General features: G+C 45.7%; 1 protein-coding gene across 1 annotated transcript; it reads left to right on the top strand.

Moving 5' to 3' along the window:
• Nucleotides 1-14,295: 14,295 nt before the first annotated feature.
• On the top strand, nt 14,296-16,332 carry LOC120935768. The gene has a single exon (XM_040347827.1). It carries the CDS (start codon nt 14,332-14,334, stop codon nt 16,330-16,332), a length of 2,001 nt encoding a protein of 666 aa, XP_040203761.1. The 5' UTR covers nt 14,296-14,331.
• Nucleotides 16,333-18,126: the final 1,794 nt, after the last annotated feature.

An 18,126-nucleotide genomic window follows, 5' to 3' on the forward strand; every position in this document is an offset into this window, starting at 1 on the left:
ATATATATATATATTAGGGCTGTTATCGATTAAAATTTTCGTGTTCGATGAATCGATTTTTTTTTATCGATTCATCAACTAATTTCGATTAATTATAACGCACATACAGATCCAACTACTTTTAGCTGATCTCCTTGCATTGCAACTCTGCATTAGTCAGTGGTAAATGTGGTATACACTATATACAATCACCCGACACTAATTAGTTCCCACAATCAGGGCCGGATTAACAATGGGGCTGATGGAGCTGCAGCTCCAGGCCCCTTTCTCAAGATAGGCCCATTTGCCCAAAAAAAAAAAAAAAATTTTTTTTTTTTTTTCTAAGATCGAATTTGGGGGGTTGTAGCTCGATGACCAGAGGTCACAGAAACCCCACATTTGGGGGTAGGCATGGGAAGAGCTACCCCACAACTGGTTAAAATATGGGATGGCTATCATTTATGGTTCCGGAGATACGGGCCTGCTAGCACAGCCTGTCAGAAGCTACATTCAGAGCGGCCAATATAAATACAAGCTGACACACTGCAGCAGACTTATTAGGATCACAGGGCTTCTAATAATTATTTGTATATTACTCATGGTAATTAACCCCTTGCCACCCAGGCCAATTCTGACACTTCTCTACTACATGTAAAAATCATCATTTGTTTTTTGCTAGAAAATTACTGTATGGTGGTCTTTGCACTTTTTATGTTGCAGGGTACAGAGCTGCACGATTCTGGCTAAAATGAGAATTGCAATTTTTTTGCTTAGAAGATAGATCACGATTCTCTCACGATTGTTGCGGCGTAACATCATCTTTCACATTAAAAAAAAAAAAAAAAAAATGGGCTAACTTCACTGTTTTGTTTTTATGGTTTTTATTATTCATTGAAGTGGGAAAATGCAGTGTGACATAAAATATTGCAGCAATAGCCATTGTATTCCCTAGAGTCTCTGCTAAAATATATATAATGTTTGGCAGTTCCAAGTAATTTTCTAGCAAATAATATTGCTTTCTAACTTAAGAAACAAGTGTTGGACTTTAAGAGCCGGTTCACACTGGGGCGATCCGACTTCCAGCGCGACTTCCAGAGGCGATTCCAACACGACTTGAATGTGAACCACAGGGCGATCTGGGGAGATTTACAACACGACTTGAAGTCGTCTCCAGGACAGGAGACTTTCCAGTGGCCAATAAAACAACCATCAGCTCTCCTCTGGGAGAGGGAGGGGGAGGGAGAGGTTTGCCTGAGAAATGTATGTTATCTTCCTAGAAAGTAGCTTCAGATAAGACAGTGATCCGACTTCTGAGGCGACTTCCATTGAAATCAATGGGTACAAATCGCCTGCAAGTCGGATTGAAGTAGTACAGGAACTTCTTCTGAAGTCGGATCGCCTTGAGTCGTGTGTATTAACACTGCTCCCATTCACTTCCATTGTTTTTCTCTACAGCACGACTTGGGACGACTTGAGGCGACATGAAGTCGGATCGCAAGTCGCCCCAGTGTGAACCGGCTCTAAGTGGTTAAATTTAGTTACAATGTTAGTTAGTTACAATGTTTCATTTTGTTTACAAACTTCGCAGACTGCCCAGATTTGTTCTTTACACACAGAAGTGTATCCCTTTGATCTAAGAAGGAAGCATTAGTTACAATGTTTCCTGTTAAATACTTGGCAGACTGCCCAGATATTTTCTTTTGACAGCTGAAAGTCTCTCCACATGTTATATGAAAGAATCAGCAAACTCTGCATTGAAGATCGTCAGGGGGGTTGAATCGAGATCACGATTTTTTTAACGATTAATTGTGCAGCTCTAGGACGGTATTTGCGCAGCAATTTTTCAAACATGTCTTTTTGGAAAAAAAAATTTCATTCATTAAAAAAACACTAGTTAGTTAAGTTAGCACAATTTTTTTGGTATTCTAAGCGATGCTTTACATTTTTTTAGGTTACATGTTTAGAGTTACAGAGGAGGTCTAGTACTAGAATTATTGTTCTCGCTCTAACGATTGTGGCGTATGTAACCTGTGTGTATCTGGCTCTGATACTACCAGTGCCTACCCCAGCCACTGACTAGTATCTCTCCCCAGCCTGTCCCCCCACACCCTCTCACCTGCTGACCTGTGGATGGGGGAATCACTCCTGCAGTGTTATTGTGTTCTGCCAGTGCGTACAATGATCAGTGTTGCTAACTTTAGCTGGCAGCACTGATTGTTTTAAGAAAAAAAAACAGGCTGGTTGTACTCAAGTTGATTAATAGATTGACTTGTGTAAAACCAGCTAGCCCATACATAGATTGACTATGGCTGGTCTCTGCATAATTGGCGTAATTTCAATCCATGTATGACCCGCTTAACCACTACTCAGTCCCTAAATATCCTTCCACTCCTGTACATAGTGCTCACTGTCATACTCTCCACACTCCTCTCCTGTACATAGTGCCCACTGTCATACTCTCCACACTTCTCTCCTATACATAGTACCCACTGTCATACCCTACACACTCCTCTCCTGTACATAGTGCCCACTGTCATACCCTCCACACTCCTCTCCTATACATAGCGCCCACTGTCATACCCTTCACACTCCTCTCCTGTACATAGTGCCTGCTGTCATACACTTCTCTCCTGTACTTAGTGCCCACTGTCGCACCCTCCACACTCCTCTCCTGTACATACTGCTCACTGTCATACCCTCCACACTCCTCTCCTATACATAGTGCCCACTGTCATACCCTCCACACTCCTCTCCTATACATAGAGCCCACTATCATACCATCTACATTCCTCTCCTGTACATACTGCCCACTGTCATACCCTCCACACTCCTCTCCTGTACATACTGCCCCATCATACCCTCCACACTTCTCTCTGGTACGTACTACCCTCTGTCATACCCCCTCACTCTTCCTGTACATACTGCTCATTGTCATACCCTTCACACTCCTCTCCTGTACATAGTGCTTTTTTCCGTACCCTTTGTACTCCTCTCCTGTACATAGTGCCCACTGTTAGACCCTCCACATTCCTCTCCCTCACCTGCACATACTTCCCACTTATATACCGTCCATACTCCTCCCCTATGTCACTTACCCACAAAAACAGTTCTTTAAAATTATACTGAATATCCTCAATGTTACCAGCTCTAAAATGGACACACTTTTGTTAGTTCAACTAAAGGAAATATCAGTTCTCATATTTGTTCTGCCCCATTATTAGTACTCATTTAATTTTGTGATTACTACTATGATGTATAGAGGAACATCGGGGATCTCAGCTACTCTAAATATAGCACTTATATAAAAAAGTGGCCCTGAAAATATTTTTTAAATGGTGGCAACTATGCACTTAGGCACTGCCCAAGGGCCACCGTCCACCGGGTCAGTAGGGGGCCCCATGAGAGGCTCCTGGGATCCTGTGATAATAAAGCGGTAGTAAACTTTCCTGACATTACTACTTTTTAGAGGCCCTGGGGTAGGTTATGCCACAACGTACAAGTATGCACAGCATATTAGCACATTAGTGTACACTTCAATTTTCAGACTGAGCCCTCCAGTGCTGCGATGAATCAGGCGGGGCCCGGGCACTTCCATCTTCACCCGGTCTTCCTTCTGGGTTCTGTGCCTTTGGTCACTTGCCTTGGCTGGGCTGCGTTCATGTCATTCCCACGCATTTATTTATTATTTATTATTTATTAGACCCCATTCACACCTCCGCGCCAGCCGCTCGTGCCGCTGAAGGGGAGAATTCCCATTGCTGTCTATGAGATGGTTCACATCTCATAGACGCCGTACACCTGCGGCATGAAAAAAAGTCCCGGACCCTTTTTTCAGGCGGCATTGGCGTTCGGCCATACAAAGCAATAGGAAGGATTTGTAAAAAAAAAGTTACACTATTCGCGGCAAAATACGCCGCGTACGCGGCGTTACTTGTCGCGGAGGTGTGAATGCAGCCTAAAAGGCCCCACCAAAATCCTCAGCACCAGGCCCATGATGTTCTTAATCTGGCCCTGCCCACAATCCATGACTGAACTCCACAGTTCACACAAATACGTTTTTGTATTCAAACTGTAGCACTGACGTAAGCCATTTTTTCTTAATAAACTTTAAGAAAAACTTAGAAAGTTAGTTTAACTTTAATTATAGAACTTACCTAGTATATTGACTGTCAGTCACTTTATATTAGGCAAGTAGGCACCACTTTAGTCAGTCACGCAGACATACCAGAGTGTTTACATTTTCTGGAAGCAGACATGATCGCATTTTATTGACAATATACCCTGAAGAACTGAACAGTCTTTCGCACGGAACAGATGTTGCCGATACACAATTTTGATCGATCAAAAGAATTTAAGATTAGTCGAGGAATTAATCTTTAATTTCCCCAACCCATATATATATATATATATATATAGCGGTATGGTTTTTCACTAAATTTGGGCCTCTGTTCCAGCCATGGCTTTACTGTGAGTGACCACTATTGTTGTCTGGGGTGCTGTTACCATCCCAGGCCAAGGGTGGCAACAGTCAGGTCAAGGTGTTTTGGGTGTTCCCCTTTGGCAGCCAGAGAGAGTTGATCGTCCCGCTGTGCATGCTGGGGAGGAGTACTTAAGGGACAGCTGTCATTAGTCTGGGGTGGTCGTCGATCCTGGGTCTGTCGTCCCATCACCCCGTGTGTGGCCCTCCTGGCCGGGGGTGCATGTTCAAGTGTTCCTGACTCCGGGACCACGTTGGTCCAGGGTTGTGATCTACTAAGTAGGCCCAGTAGTCAGACTGGGTCTACACTTGCGGAGTGGTCCTAGGCAGAAAAACCTGACAAAGGGGATTTAGCTGGAATTGCGCTTTAACTTTTACGAATCGCTTTAAAGAAGATCTTGTTGTGGAATTCAGTCAAGACCACTTATGGTGAACAGAACAATGTTTATTAGGACATACACGTGCATGGGACATTCTCCAGGGAAGAATGCTGGAAGTAGGTGTTCTGTGAGAAAGGTATTTATATGGTATATGTAGATACTGTACCTCCAGGAAAACTTGATAGAACAGGTTGCTAAAAGTGATCGTCACATTATGCATAACAATATGTCAGGTGCAAGATAAACAAGATAACCTTTGACATGTCCAGAATAACCTATGACATGCCATCAGGTGGAAATTGCAATAAACAGTTACACATTACTCTGTAAATTATCATGAGAAGTAATAGAGAGTTCATGACACAAAATCAAACCACTGCCTAAAGCAGTAGTAAATTCACTGGTGATTTTTTTATTTTTTTAACCTGCAAGGGAAAGTTATAATGTGCTAGTATGGATTGCACACTAGTGCATTATGTGAAACTTACCTTAAAACAAAGCCCTTCCAGTGGCAATCTGTCACCGCTGACAGGGCTTCCATCTTCACCCATCTTCCTTCCAGGTTCATGGGCTCTGACTGTGTGACGGGCCGGAGCCGCAATGACGTCACTCCCGTGACATGCACACGGAAGCTGCCATTTATGGCACAGGACTCTGCACGCTCCCATGATGTCACCTGCTGCATGTACAGTAAATATCTCCAAAACGGTGCACGTTTAGGAGATATTTACAGTTACTATAGGTAAGCCTTATTATAGGTAAAAATTATAGGTAAAAATACATGTCTGGGAGTTTACTCCTACTTTAACTCTTTATCACTCGATTGGCTTTGGCCAATTATAGCTCAGGGGGTTTAGTACACGCCCCACACTATAAAAGGCCGCCTGCAGGTCGGCCTTGTGTAGTGTGTTGCGGTGGTTAAGAGAGGACAGAAAGAGAGAGAGAGAGTGTAATTTTTTGTAGGTAGATAGAGCAGGCAGGCTAGTCAGTTAATTTTACAGTGTGTAGAGGATATATATATATACACCCCAGGTGTTGTACATATATTTATACACTGTATAGTTTAGCTAGATCAGTTCTTCCTAATTTACTGGCAGGCAGGTGATTGTGCTAGCTGTAGTATTCTTACATGGTTTATTGCCTGTGTCCTCTGTAGTTTGCACCTAAAGCTACTTGGTGTGTACTGGCCGTGTGCTCTGTAGTTTGCACCTAAAGATTCAGGAGTAGTGATTTTAATGATGCTTAAATAAAAAATAAAATAAAAATTCCTTTAAATATTGTACCTGCTGGGTGTCTATAGTATGCCTGTGAAAACGTCTTTGAGAACCCGGGTCTTGCCCGAGGGAACATGTATCAATGGAAAATTACCGTTTTTAAAACTTTTTTCCATTGATACATGTTCCCTGGGGCAGGACCCGGGTTCTCAAAGACGTTTTACGACAATAACTTGCATATTAGGCTTTAAAATGAGCACTTTTGAATTCAAACGTTCGAGTCCCATAGACGTCAATGGGGTTCTAAATGTTCGCGCGAACGGTCCGTTCGAAGGTTCTGGTGCGAACCGAACGGGGGGGGGGGGGGGGGGTGTTCGGGTCATCCCTATTCACAGTAAAAGACTGACTGAATGATCCAATTCATAAGTGCCAATTTATTTTCTGTATAGTATACTGATTCATAAACTTCTAGGTCGGCTTTAGATGTCATCCACATCAGGGGACAATCTCACATCTATGGATAGGAAAGAAAGCTCCAACCAATATTTTTGGGGAATTGGCAGGCTGCACATAAAGCGTGTTGGTATTGTTACCCCTAGAAGCTGGGGTAACTGGTAACTGGCTACCCCACCCTCACCTGTAAAGACCATACACAGCTCTTTAATCCTATGCACGACTTCATTGCAGAAGAAAGCATTCGGTCCACATGCAGGAATCTCCCTGCAATAATGAACGCCTCTGGCTACCGGCCTCATTATGCTACAGAAATGGCTCAATGATCACAAGCAGTGCTTGAATTCAGGAACATTGCTTGCAATTATTGGGCTCTCTTTACCCTAAAATCAACCTCTTGTTGACAGTTTACTTATAAACTGATTTCAACAAGGGGTTAATCTCATGCTACTACGCAATTAGAAATCTCGCTGTAGCTGATCCCTTAAGTAGTTTGATCACATATAAGAGAGACTTGGCAATCATGTATCAGCCTCTATCTCTTTATAGAAAGTTCGAGTTTAAATGACAGCAGACAGGAGCTGGAGAAGAGATTGTTTGAACAGGAGTCCATCGGAGAGGCCTGTGAAGAGCTAATCTTATCTCATAGCTGTGACAAACTGTAACCAGAGAAAGCCACTGGGTGACAAATTGCCATCCATACCATTGTCTCACGAAAGACAAACTCACATTCCCCCTATGTCCCTGCAATAATCAGGGGCATTTTCTTACATAATGCAGAGTGGTCTACATAAATACCAAATTAAAAATCTCTATATTGTATAGACATGTGCACACTGAAATATTTTGTTTCGTAATTTCGTTTTCGTCCGAAAAATATATTTATTTAGTTACTCCTGAAATTCGTTTTTATTTCTTTATTTTTTCGTAAAAAAAATGCACTTGTCTGAAAATCCAAATTAAGGTTGAATCTGTCATTGAAGGCTTATGGTGTCTGTCGAAAAAAAAAAAAAGAAGATTCGACAGAATCTTTTAAAAAAAAAAAAAAAAAAATGTTTTCGACTCTTCATGTCTCTCTATGTCGAATCTTTTCTCTCTATGTCAAATCTTTTCTCTCTATCATCAACTCACGACTCGACTACGCAAACTCCCTCTACTTAGGACTACCGAAATACCAGATGTCACGTCTACAAGTCGTCCAGAACACGGCAGCCAGACTGGTAACAGGTAAAAAGCCGTGGGAATCAGTCTCACTGATCTTGAGGTCCCTCCACTGGCTGCCCGTACAGGACCGGGTGACATTCAAGACACTCAAACCACAAATGTATACAGGGTAACGCTCCCCAATACTTAAGCGAGAAAATAAAACCCTACGTCACCAAGCGCGTGCTCCGGTCAACCAACCAAAACCTTCTCCAAAATCCTAAATCCCGCTACTAATCGAAGGGAGAACGTAGATTTTCGGTCTAAGGACCACGGCTCTGAAATGCTCTACCCACTACCATCCGCTTGGAGGAAAACCATCAGGCTTTTAGGAAAAAAATTAAAGACCCACCTCTTCTGAAAGACCGGTACGACTCTGAATGCCAAGCGCCTTGAGGCGATTAAGTTCGCATTTGTTGCACTATACAAGTTACTCACTCACTCACTCTATGTCAGGGGTGTCCAAACTTTTTTGAAAGAGGGCCAGATTTGATGAAGTGAACATGCGTGAGGGCCGACCATTTTGCCTGACATTCTTTGAACCATTAAAATTCGGTGTAAGTGTGTTCATCCGAGCACTAATACGGCAATTTTGTATATCCAGCACAATGGGATCGCGCTGGATATTGTCGCTGTAAAACTGTGCTTCTCACGCTCACCGCCCCCACGAGATGCAGCGCATCCATAGGAATGTATTGCGTGCGGCAAGTGGGAGGAGCGACAGAGCTCAGCGCTGGGCTCCCGCGGCCAATGTCGGTCTGCCTGACCGCGATTATGTACAATATCGCGGTCAGGTACTGTATATATATTTTTTGAAAACCAAGCTCATCTTACCCTGTGTGGAGCTTGGGGGGGCCACAAAAGTGATAGAAGCAAATTGCAAGTGGGGGCCGTATAAAACCGAGACGCGGGCCGCAACTGGCCCGCGGGCCGGACTTTGGACATGCCTGCTCTATGTCGACTCTTCTTCATGTCTCTATAATGTCGAATCTTTTCTCTCTATGTCGACTCTTCTTCATGTCTCTATAATGTCGAATCTTTTCTCTCTATGTTGAATCTTTTCTCTTTATGTAGAATAATTTTGGACTAACAGAGTTAAGGTTAGGCACATTCGACTGCAACAAAAACGAAAATTAATGTCGGATCTTTTGGTTTTCGTTTTCTGTGATTTAGTTATCGTTTGTTAAAACGATAACAAAAATACCTGAAATTCGGACCAAGATGCATTCGGACGAACACAAATGCACATGTCTAATATTGTTTTAGTCCTGTAAAACATATAAGCTTGATGCTGTGTTATCAGTCTTCATGTATAATAAAAAGTAAAAAATAAAAAGTTTATAATTATATAAGTACTGTAGATGGGGTAAACATGATTGCTGATTACATATGAACGAAGCCACAAACCACTTGCCGACCACCTAACTGTAAATATACCTCCTATACCTTTGACATGAAATACTGTTGTTATGGCAGCAGCTAGCTGACATAACCCCGGTATCTTTTTTTTCGTTAGGCGGCCGGCTTTCAAAAAGTGAGGCCAGCTTTCAAAAAGATCCCAGCGTCAAAATCACTTTTGCATGCGGCAGGAGAGGTGCCACCACCATGTTTCACGGTGGGGAAGGTTATGGGGAAGGTGATGTGCAGATTTAGTTTTCCGCCACACATAGCGTATTGCTTTTAGGCCAAAAAGTTACATTTTGGTCTCATCTGACCAGAGCACTTTCTACCACATGTGGCAAACTGCAAACGGCACTTCTTATGGCTTTTTTTCAACAATGGCTTTCTTCTGGCCACTCTTCCATAAAGGCCAGATTTGTGGAGTGCACAACTAATAGTTGTCCTGTGGACAGATTGTCCCATCTGAGCTGTGGGTCCCTACAGCTCCTCCAGAGTTACCATAGGCCTCTTGGTTGCTTCTCTGATTAATTCTTTCCTTGACCGGCCAGTCAGTTTAGGTGGACAGTCATGTCTTGGGAGGTTTGCAATTGTGCCATACTCTTTCCATGTTCGGATGATAGATTGAACAGTGCTCCGTGAGATGTTCAAAGCTTGGGATCATTTTTTATAACCTAGCCCTGCTTTAGACTTCTCCACCTTAATCCCTGACCTGTCTGGTTTGTTCCTTGAAAGACAAAAACAAAACATTCCATAGCTCAACTCACCAAGCAGTCTGCCAGCTGATCAAATTAACCTGTCCATCAGGGGTTTCGTTAGCACGCATTTTCAAACCCATGCGTAAGCTGAAAGGCCTCTTCACGGCACCCTGTGCAGTCCTAATGCTACTGAATTTAAAGGCGTCTCCACAATGGAAGCACATGAACTAAATGGATAGATGAGGGGCAGGTGGGCCTGGAGGCAGCCCAATCCCCCTTAAAGGAACAGGAGCACATTGGACACCCAGCAGTAGCTCAGTGGCAGCGAAGGTGCCCAGTCTGTCTCCGGACCATATTTACACCAGCAGGGCCACCATCAGGAATTATGGGGCCCCTTACACAGCTTTAGGCGTGGGCCCCCTGGAGCAGAGAACCAGGGGGGGTGCTGCCGCCTGAAATTGAGAAGCGGGGGGGCTGCTGCGAATTGAGAAGCAGGGGGGGCCCTTTATAAAAAAAAGAAGAAATAAAGAAAAATATATATAAAAAAAGGGGGTAGCCATCCGGGGCCCTGGGGACCTCTGGGCCCTTTAATAAACATAAAAAAAGAAATAAAACAAAATATATTTTTTTTTTAAAAAAAGGGGGATGCCATCTGGGGCCCTGGGACCTCTGGGCCCTTTAATAATAATAATAATAAATATATATATATATATATATATATATATATATATATATATATATATATATATATATATATATATATATATAAAATTATAAAAAGAAATTACAAAAAAAGGGGGGTTGCCATCCCCAAATTGTCCCTGCCCCCACCTATACCTGGCCTGGTGTGTTCTTTGGCCTTCATGATGCTCTTGGTTCACTAAGGTTCTCTAACAAACCTCTGAGGGCTTCACAGAATAGCTGTATTTATACTGAGATTAAATTACACACAGGTGGACTCTATTTACTAATTAGGTGACTTCTGAAGGAAATTGGTTCCATTAGATCCTAGTTAGGGGCATCAGAGTAAAGGGGGCTGATTACAAATGTACGGCACACTTTTCACATATTTATTTGTAAATAAAATTGAAAACCATTTATCATTTTCTTCCACTTCACAATTATGTGCCACTTTCTGTTGGTCTATCACATAAAATCCCAATGAAATACATTTATGTTTTTGGTTGTTACATGACAAAATGTGGAAAATTTCAAGGGGTATGAATACTTTTTCAAGGCACTGTAAATAAATCCTAGTGTACATAGACATCAAACTGGCTTACTGGTCAGTTCAGAACACAGCTACGTGTAATAATCATCTTAACCACTTCTGGGCCAAGCCTTCATGATGCTGTTTGATCCCTAAGGCTCTCTAACAAACCTCTGAGGGCTTCACAGAACAGTTGCATTCATACAGAGATTAAATTACACACTCTGGCCCAGATTGTCAAAGGCGTTACGACGGCGCAACACCATTTGCGCTGTCGTAAGTCCTAATCTGGCCCCGGGTATCTATGCGACTGATTCTTAGAATCAGTTACGCATATATTCCCATTCAATCTGACAGGCGTAAGGCTCTTACGCTGTCAGATCTTGAATGCAATTTTTTTTCCCGCCGCTAGGTGTCGCCGACGTCGTTTTCCCCGTCGCTTATGTAAATTAGCAAATTACGACGATTCCCGAACGTACGCGCGCTCGACGCAGAGAATTTACGACGTTTCCGTAGCCTTTGCGACGCGTAAAGTTGCCCCTGGGTCTATGTGGAGCAGCCAATGTTAAGTATGGCCGTCGTTCCCGCATCGAAATTTAAAAAATCTACGTTGTTTGCGTAAGACGTTCGTGAATGGCGCTGGACGCCATTTATGTTAACGTCTAAGCAAATGACATTGGTGCGACGTCATTTAGCGCGATGCACGTTGAGGTAATTTACCCGACGGAGCATGCGCAGTACGCTCGGCGCGGGAACGCACCTAATTTAAATGGTGCCCGCCCCATTTGAATTGGGCGGGGTTGCGCCGAGTGCTTTTACGATACAACGCCGCAAGTTTACAGGTAAGTGTTCTGAGAATCAGGCACTTACGCTGTAAACCTGCGGCGGTGTAACGTAAATCACATACGTTACGCTGCCCAGGAGCAACGTAATTATACATCAGACAGGAGGCTCATATCTTATGCATTAATCCTTCTTTATTAATGCTCACAGCAGAAGTGTAAAACATCTAACGTATGTAATAAAAAGAAAAAACTGGTAGAACCACACCTCCCAGCAGTCCCATGGCCTAAACCACTCCCATACTAGTCTCTATAAATGGACTGCTTTCATCTAGGATCTTCCTCTTTCTTTCTGCTCACGGCGGAGCAAGTTAAGTATCACCAAATGATTTGATATATATTGATACTGATATTGATAATATGTTATTTGTCATTATATATATCTTTCATAGTACGGTTTACAGATAACCTTGCCTTACCACCCAAGGCTTCATTCACCAAAAAATTTTCTTTGCATCCTCTTTTACCGCTATTTCCTCTCACCTGTCTAACTCTTTTTCTGTGCAGTACTACATTACCCTGTTCCGCTGGGACCGCGATCGTCAGCGGTCTCCAGCGGCCATACGCATCCTCTCTCTTTACCTGCCTTCCTTCTCCCATGCGGCGCGCCATCTTGGGCATGTTCCCCCTCCTCTCCCCTCTGTAGAACGAGCGCGCGTCGCCAAGGAGGCGGATCCACCGCCTCGCTCTATCCCCGCAGAGCCGCCCCCGCCGTCCTATCACTTCACGTGCTGGACTCGGGAGGCGGGTCCCCTCGGTCTTTTCAGCCAATGGACGCCTGGGAGCCGTAGTCTCGCGAGACTTCGCCCCCAGAGCGCAATCGATCCCAGGCTCTCCTCCCGTCGCATGCCAGTCAGCGCTGGTGACCGGAGGGAGAGCCTGGTATAGTTCTCTGCCACAAATTCTGCCATAATTTTGTCCTGGGAATTTTATTCCCATCCATACCCTGTGCCCACAATTCTCTCCAAACTTCCTATTAGAATCTCTAAGTACTACAGAGCCATCGCTCTCTATTTATATATATTTCCTCAAACCGCAGCTGTCTCTCACTAACATGACAGAGGAAGGTTCCCCCTCCCCATTAGAGCAGGACTTGGTTCTAGAACCAACTCATCTCCTTAGTACAACCCAACTACAGGACATCATTAACCAATCTGTCCAAGCAGCACTGACAATAGCTGCCGCTTCCGGACCATCCCAATCCACTCATCCCCCTGTGCCCGTACCCCTCGGCACAGAACCGACCACAAAGAAAGGAAAATCTTCCTATAAAAGGAAGAATGTGGTGACGGTTTATGACTCCCCGGCAGGGGAAGCTAATAATATGCGGCGAGCAGATCCTTCCACGGACTGCCACCCCACGCATCCCACAGATCCCTTTCAACCTCTGAGCCTCAGAGAGTCAACAAAAAGGCACGGTTTAGCTAAGAGAGCCAAACCAGACTCATACGTTTTAGAGTCGGACGACGATTCATCCGCCGAGTCGGATAAATCAGATGTCTCAGGATCTGATTACTATGAGGAAGAGGATGCGGGGGCTTCGGCAATCCTCCCGGATGCCAACCCTGACGACCAGGGCAAAGACGTACTAGACGCCATGGGGGAACCCCTATTTAACCCGGACACCATTTCCCATCCTCGCTCCGGGGACTGGTCCCCACTGCCCCACGTGTCCCAATATGTAGAACTCTGGGCACGCAAAACTTTGGATAAATCCAATCAAAATAAGCTTAGAGCGGAGTGCCCCCGCCCGCATATCCCCATGAAGGCGGTTGTCACACCTACAGTGGACCCCATTTTAATGAAATACCTGCTGAAAACAGGTAAAATGCCTAAGAAAGGGATAGACCGGTCCTTTACAAGTATCCAAGACCGCATCCTGGACCTGTTCGGGCCTTTGACCAAAATTCTGAACTTAGCGGAACAATCCGCGACGACAGGCCAAGGGGTTGACCTAACACAACTTCGCGGTTGGGCCCAAAGAGCCATATGCCTTACGGGCAATGCCAACACCGCCTGTTCAGTTGAACGCAGGCGCTCTATACTCATGCGCCTCGACCCACAGCTAGCCCATCTGGCGGAGTCCGAGCCAGGCCCCTCAGCAGGGGGCATGCTTTTTGGCGAGTCCTTAATAAAGGACATTAATAAATTTGTCGGTATGTTCAACAGCCTGGATAAGGCACAAACATCCCTGAAAAAACCCAACAATGCCAGAGTTTTTCCCCGGGCCGGCAGATACAGGGGCCGCTCTGCCGGCTGATACAACTCGGGCAGACCCTTCCAGAGGTCTTCCGCTCAAACGCACTATACTCAGGCTCCCACCCACTATACCACCACCGCACAACCGGCACCATTCTTCCCTCCCCGTGGGAGACCCTGGAGGGGACGCGGCCAAAGAGGATACCCTCGTTCACGCCCGTATTCCGGTGAGTACCACACCCATTCCCTTCCCCCTCATACCGGTGGGAGACCGCCTAATGTTTTTTACGCTCGCCTGGTCTGCGATTACGGCAGACTCCTGGGTTCTGAATACAGTAACAGGTTTCCAAATAGACCTTGTGTCCCCACCGACTCTGGGGATATTGCCACCCCCTATCCATTTTTCAGAAGAAAATGTGACCCTCATAGACACCGAACTTCGGGAATTGATAGCCAAACATGCGGTCACCGAAGTCACCACCCCATCACCGGGTTTCTTCAGCAACCTCTTCCTAGTCAAGAAGAAGGGGGGGGGTTATCGCCCGGTCATAAACCTCCGGGACTTGAACCAACATGTCGCCTATCGACATTTCAAAATGGAAGGCATTCACTGCCTCCGAGACCTACTCACCCCCGGGGACTGGTTAGTGAAGGTGGACCTAAAGGACGCCTACCTCACAGTTCCCATGCACCCGGACTCCCAACATCTCCTCCGTTTCAGATGGTGGGGTCGCATCTGGCAATTTACGTGCCTACCGTTCGGCCTGTCCTCAGCCCCATGGTGTTTCACCAAGCTGCTGAAACCGGTCGTGGCAGCGTTGAGGAGCAGGGGAGTGCGTCTGATCATCTATCTGGACGACCTCCTCATACTAACTCACTCCAAGAATATGGCCTATCGCCATATGAATTGGACCATCGACCTGTTTCAAACCCTGGGCTTCATTATCAACCGAGAGAAATCGGTTCTCGTCCCGGCTCAGGAGATGGAATTTCTGGGTTTCTCGATAGACACCCACCTCGCTATCCTTCGACTACCCAGCGCGAAGCTGGCCCTAATCCGAAAAGAGATCAGGGCGGTTTTGCGCAAAGGTTTCCTATCCCTACGCATCCTGGCACGCATAGTGGGCCTATTGGCTGCGTCCATTCAAGCCATCTTTCCGGCTCCCTTACATTACCGAGCCCTCCAGAGGTTAAAAATCCTACACCTGCGTCAGGGCCTTCGCTACGCGGACGAAGTGTCCCTATCCCCAGAAGCTCAGGCCGAACTACGCTGGTGGCTCCGTCACGCCACCGACTGGAACGGCCGGACGATTTTCAACACACGACCAGACGTAGTCATAGAATCGGACGCGAGCCGACGGGGCTGGGGCGCCCGCTTGGGGATGAGGTCCACGGGAGGGATCTGGTCCAGGGAGGAATCCCTGTTGCATATCAACGCTCTGGAACTCTCAGCGGCTCTCTTCGCCATTCAGAGTTTCTTGGCAACACGGACCAATTGTTGCGTATTATTGCGCATGGACAATATTGCGGCGGTTCAATACATCAACCGCCTGGGAGGTACCAGATCCAAGATTCTAGCGGACATCTCTGCAGAGATTTGGCACTTCTGTCTGTCTCGAGACATCTCTCTTATAGCGGAGTACATCCCGGGGGTCTCCAATACAGTAGCAGACTGGAACTCTCGATATCTGGTAGATTCCAGCGACTGGGGTTTAGACCGTTCGGTTTTCACCCAAATAGAATCACTTTGGGGCCCCTTGGGCATAGACCTTTTCGCCTCTCGCCTCAACCACCAACTGCCCCACTTCTTCAGCTGGAGACCGGACCCAGGGTCCTCGGCTGTGGACGCTTTCCGCCACTCTTGGACAGGAGGTACGCACTATGCGTTTCCCCCATTCTCAATGATCCCCAGGGTCCTTCTACAAATTACCAATCAGGGAGCTACGGTGGTTCTGATCACGCCGTGGTGGCCAGCTCAACCCTGGTTCCCCCTGCTGTTGGACTCGATCATCGACCATCCCAGACTCCTTCCCCGATTCCCTCGTATCCTGTCTCACCCGACCAAGGGCATTCATCCCCTGGTGGAGGAAGGCACTCTGACGCTTCTGGCGTGGCTGGTCTCCGGGTGCCGGACCCGGGTGACGGCCTTTCAAGCTCAGCTAGAGACCTCCTCGCCATGGCCTGGGCCCCCGGGACTCGGTCGGCATACCGATCAGCCTGGCAATTCTGGGTACGTTGGTGCGACCAACGGCAAGTTGATCCCTTGCGTGCCCCTGTAAACGTCATTGCAAACTACTTGGCAGACTCTTTCTCCTCTGGCAAGGCTTATAGTTCCATCAATGTCTACAGGTCAGCCATATCGGCCTACCACTACCCAGTGGATTCCATGCCTGTAGGCAAACACCCCCTGATTTGCAAACTTCTGCGGGGTATCAGGTTCAAACGACCCCCGCGGCCTAAGTATCAGTCCACCTGGGACGTTTCTAGGGTCCTTACCATGCTCTCGGGCTGGGGAGACAACGATTCGCTGTCTCTTAAGATGCTGTCCTTCAAGCTCACTATCCTGCTTTGCCTGGTTTCTATAAAACGCGTTTCCGACGTTAGAACCTTGGACATTTCAGGACGCCAATTTTCACCTCAGGGTGTCAAGTTCACGATAGTCCGCAGGACGAAGACCGGTCTGCACTCGGTCTTCTATCCCTTCTTCCCTTCACACCCACGACTCTGTGTGGTCAAATGTCTACAGGCATACGAAGCGCACACTGCGGACCTACGTAGTCCAAACTCCTCTCAATTATTAGTTTCTTACGTCAGACCCCATCACCCAGTCACAACTGCCACCCTGGCACGTTGGGTTAGATCCACCATGGCCCTGGCTGGTATAGACATCACCCTGTTTGGAGCACACTCCTCCAGAGGGGCCATGGCTACCAAGGTGATGGCGACCGGAGGCTCTCTCTCTGATCTGCTAATGGCGGCCGACTGGTCTTCTGAATCAGTCTTTCGTCTTTTTTATTTCAGACCAGAAGATCATGTTGCCATGTCTGTTTTATGATACTGATTGTTATGTACTGTCTTGGTTTTTCCTTTTGGTATATACATATATTTATGCTGTGTTAGCTTTGAACTTGCATAAGATATGAGCCTCCTGTCTGATGTATAATTCGAGATTTTCCTAGCTTGTGACGGAAAATATTGATTATATGAAGACAGGAGGCGAGTATCTTCCCTCCCTTCCCAACCCTTTCACGTTTTGTGTTTTGTTTCAGGTTATTGACATATCTATTACCTGGAATTTTCGTTTAAACTATGGTTAGGGTGATGTTCCCCTGTTCGGTTCAATCAGCAAGTCGACGCGACACCGTGGCCCAGCACAGTCGGGACCTACAGCCTACCCTTCTTTGGAAGTCTTCGGTTACGGATAAGGGGCCGGCTGGTCGAAGAGTCGATAATCAGAGACTAGAAACGACACCTCGCATTCACACAAAGAAAGAGGAAGATCCTAGATGAAAGCAGTCCATTTATAGAGACTAGTATGGGAGTGGTTTAGGCCATGGGACTGCTGGGAGGTGTGGTTCTACCAGTTTTTTCTTTTTATTACATACGTTAGATGTTTTACACTTCTGCTGTGAGCATTAATAAAGAAGGATTAATGCATAAGATACTCGCCTCCTGTCTTCATATAATCAATATTTTCCGTCACAAGCTAGGAAAATCTCGAATTATATGTGAATCTGGGCCTCTGTTTTCTATCTAGGTGACTTCTAAAGCCAATTGGTTCCACTAGATTTTAGTTAGGTGTATCAGAGTAAAGGGGGCTGAATACAAATGCATGTCACACTTTTCAGATATATATTTGTCAAAAATGTTGAAAACAATTTATCATTTTCCTTCAACTTCACAATTAGGTGCCACTTTGTGTTGGTCTATCACATAAAATCCCAATAAAAACATTTACATTTTTGGTTATAACATGACAAAATGTGGAAAATTTTAAGGGGTATGAATACTTTTTCAAGGCACTATATATTCGTCACAAAAAGCTTCCTTGAAAGAAAAGGCTAACACCAACT

The sequence above is a fragment of the Rana temporaria genome, chromosome 4 (genome assembly GCF_905171775.1).
Source record: "Rana temporaria chromosome 4, aRanTem1.1, whole genome shotgun sequence".
NCBI lineage: Eukaryota > Metazoa > Chordata > Amphibia > Anura > Ranidae > Rana > Rana temporaria.

What these genes read in the sequence shown, in the direction of transcription:
- LOC120935768 (XM_040347827.1), top strand. Translation starts at nt 14,332, where the DNA reads ATGTTTTTTACGCTCGCCTGGTCTGCGATTACGGCAGACTCCTGGGTT.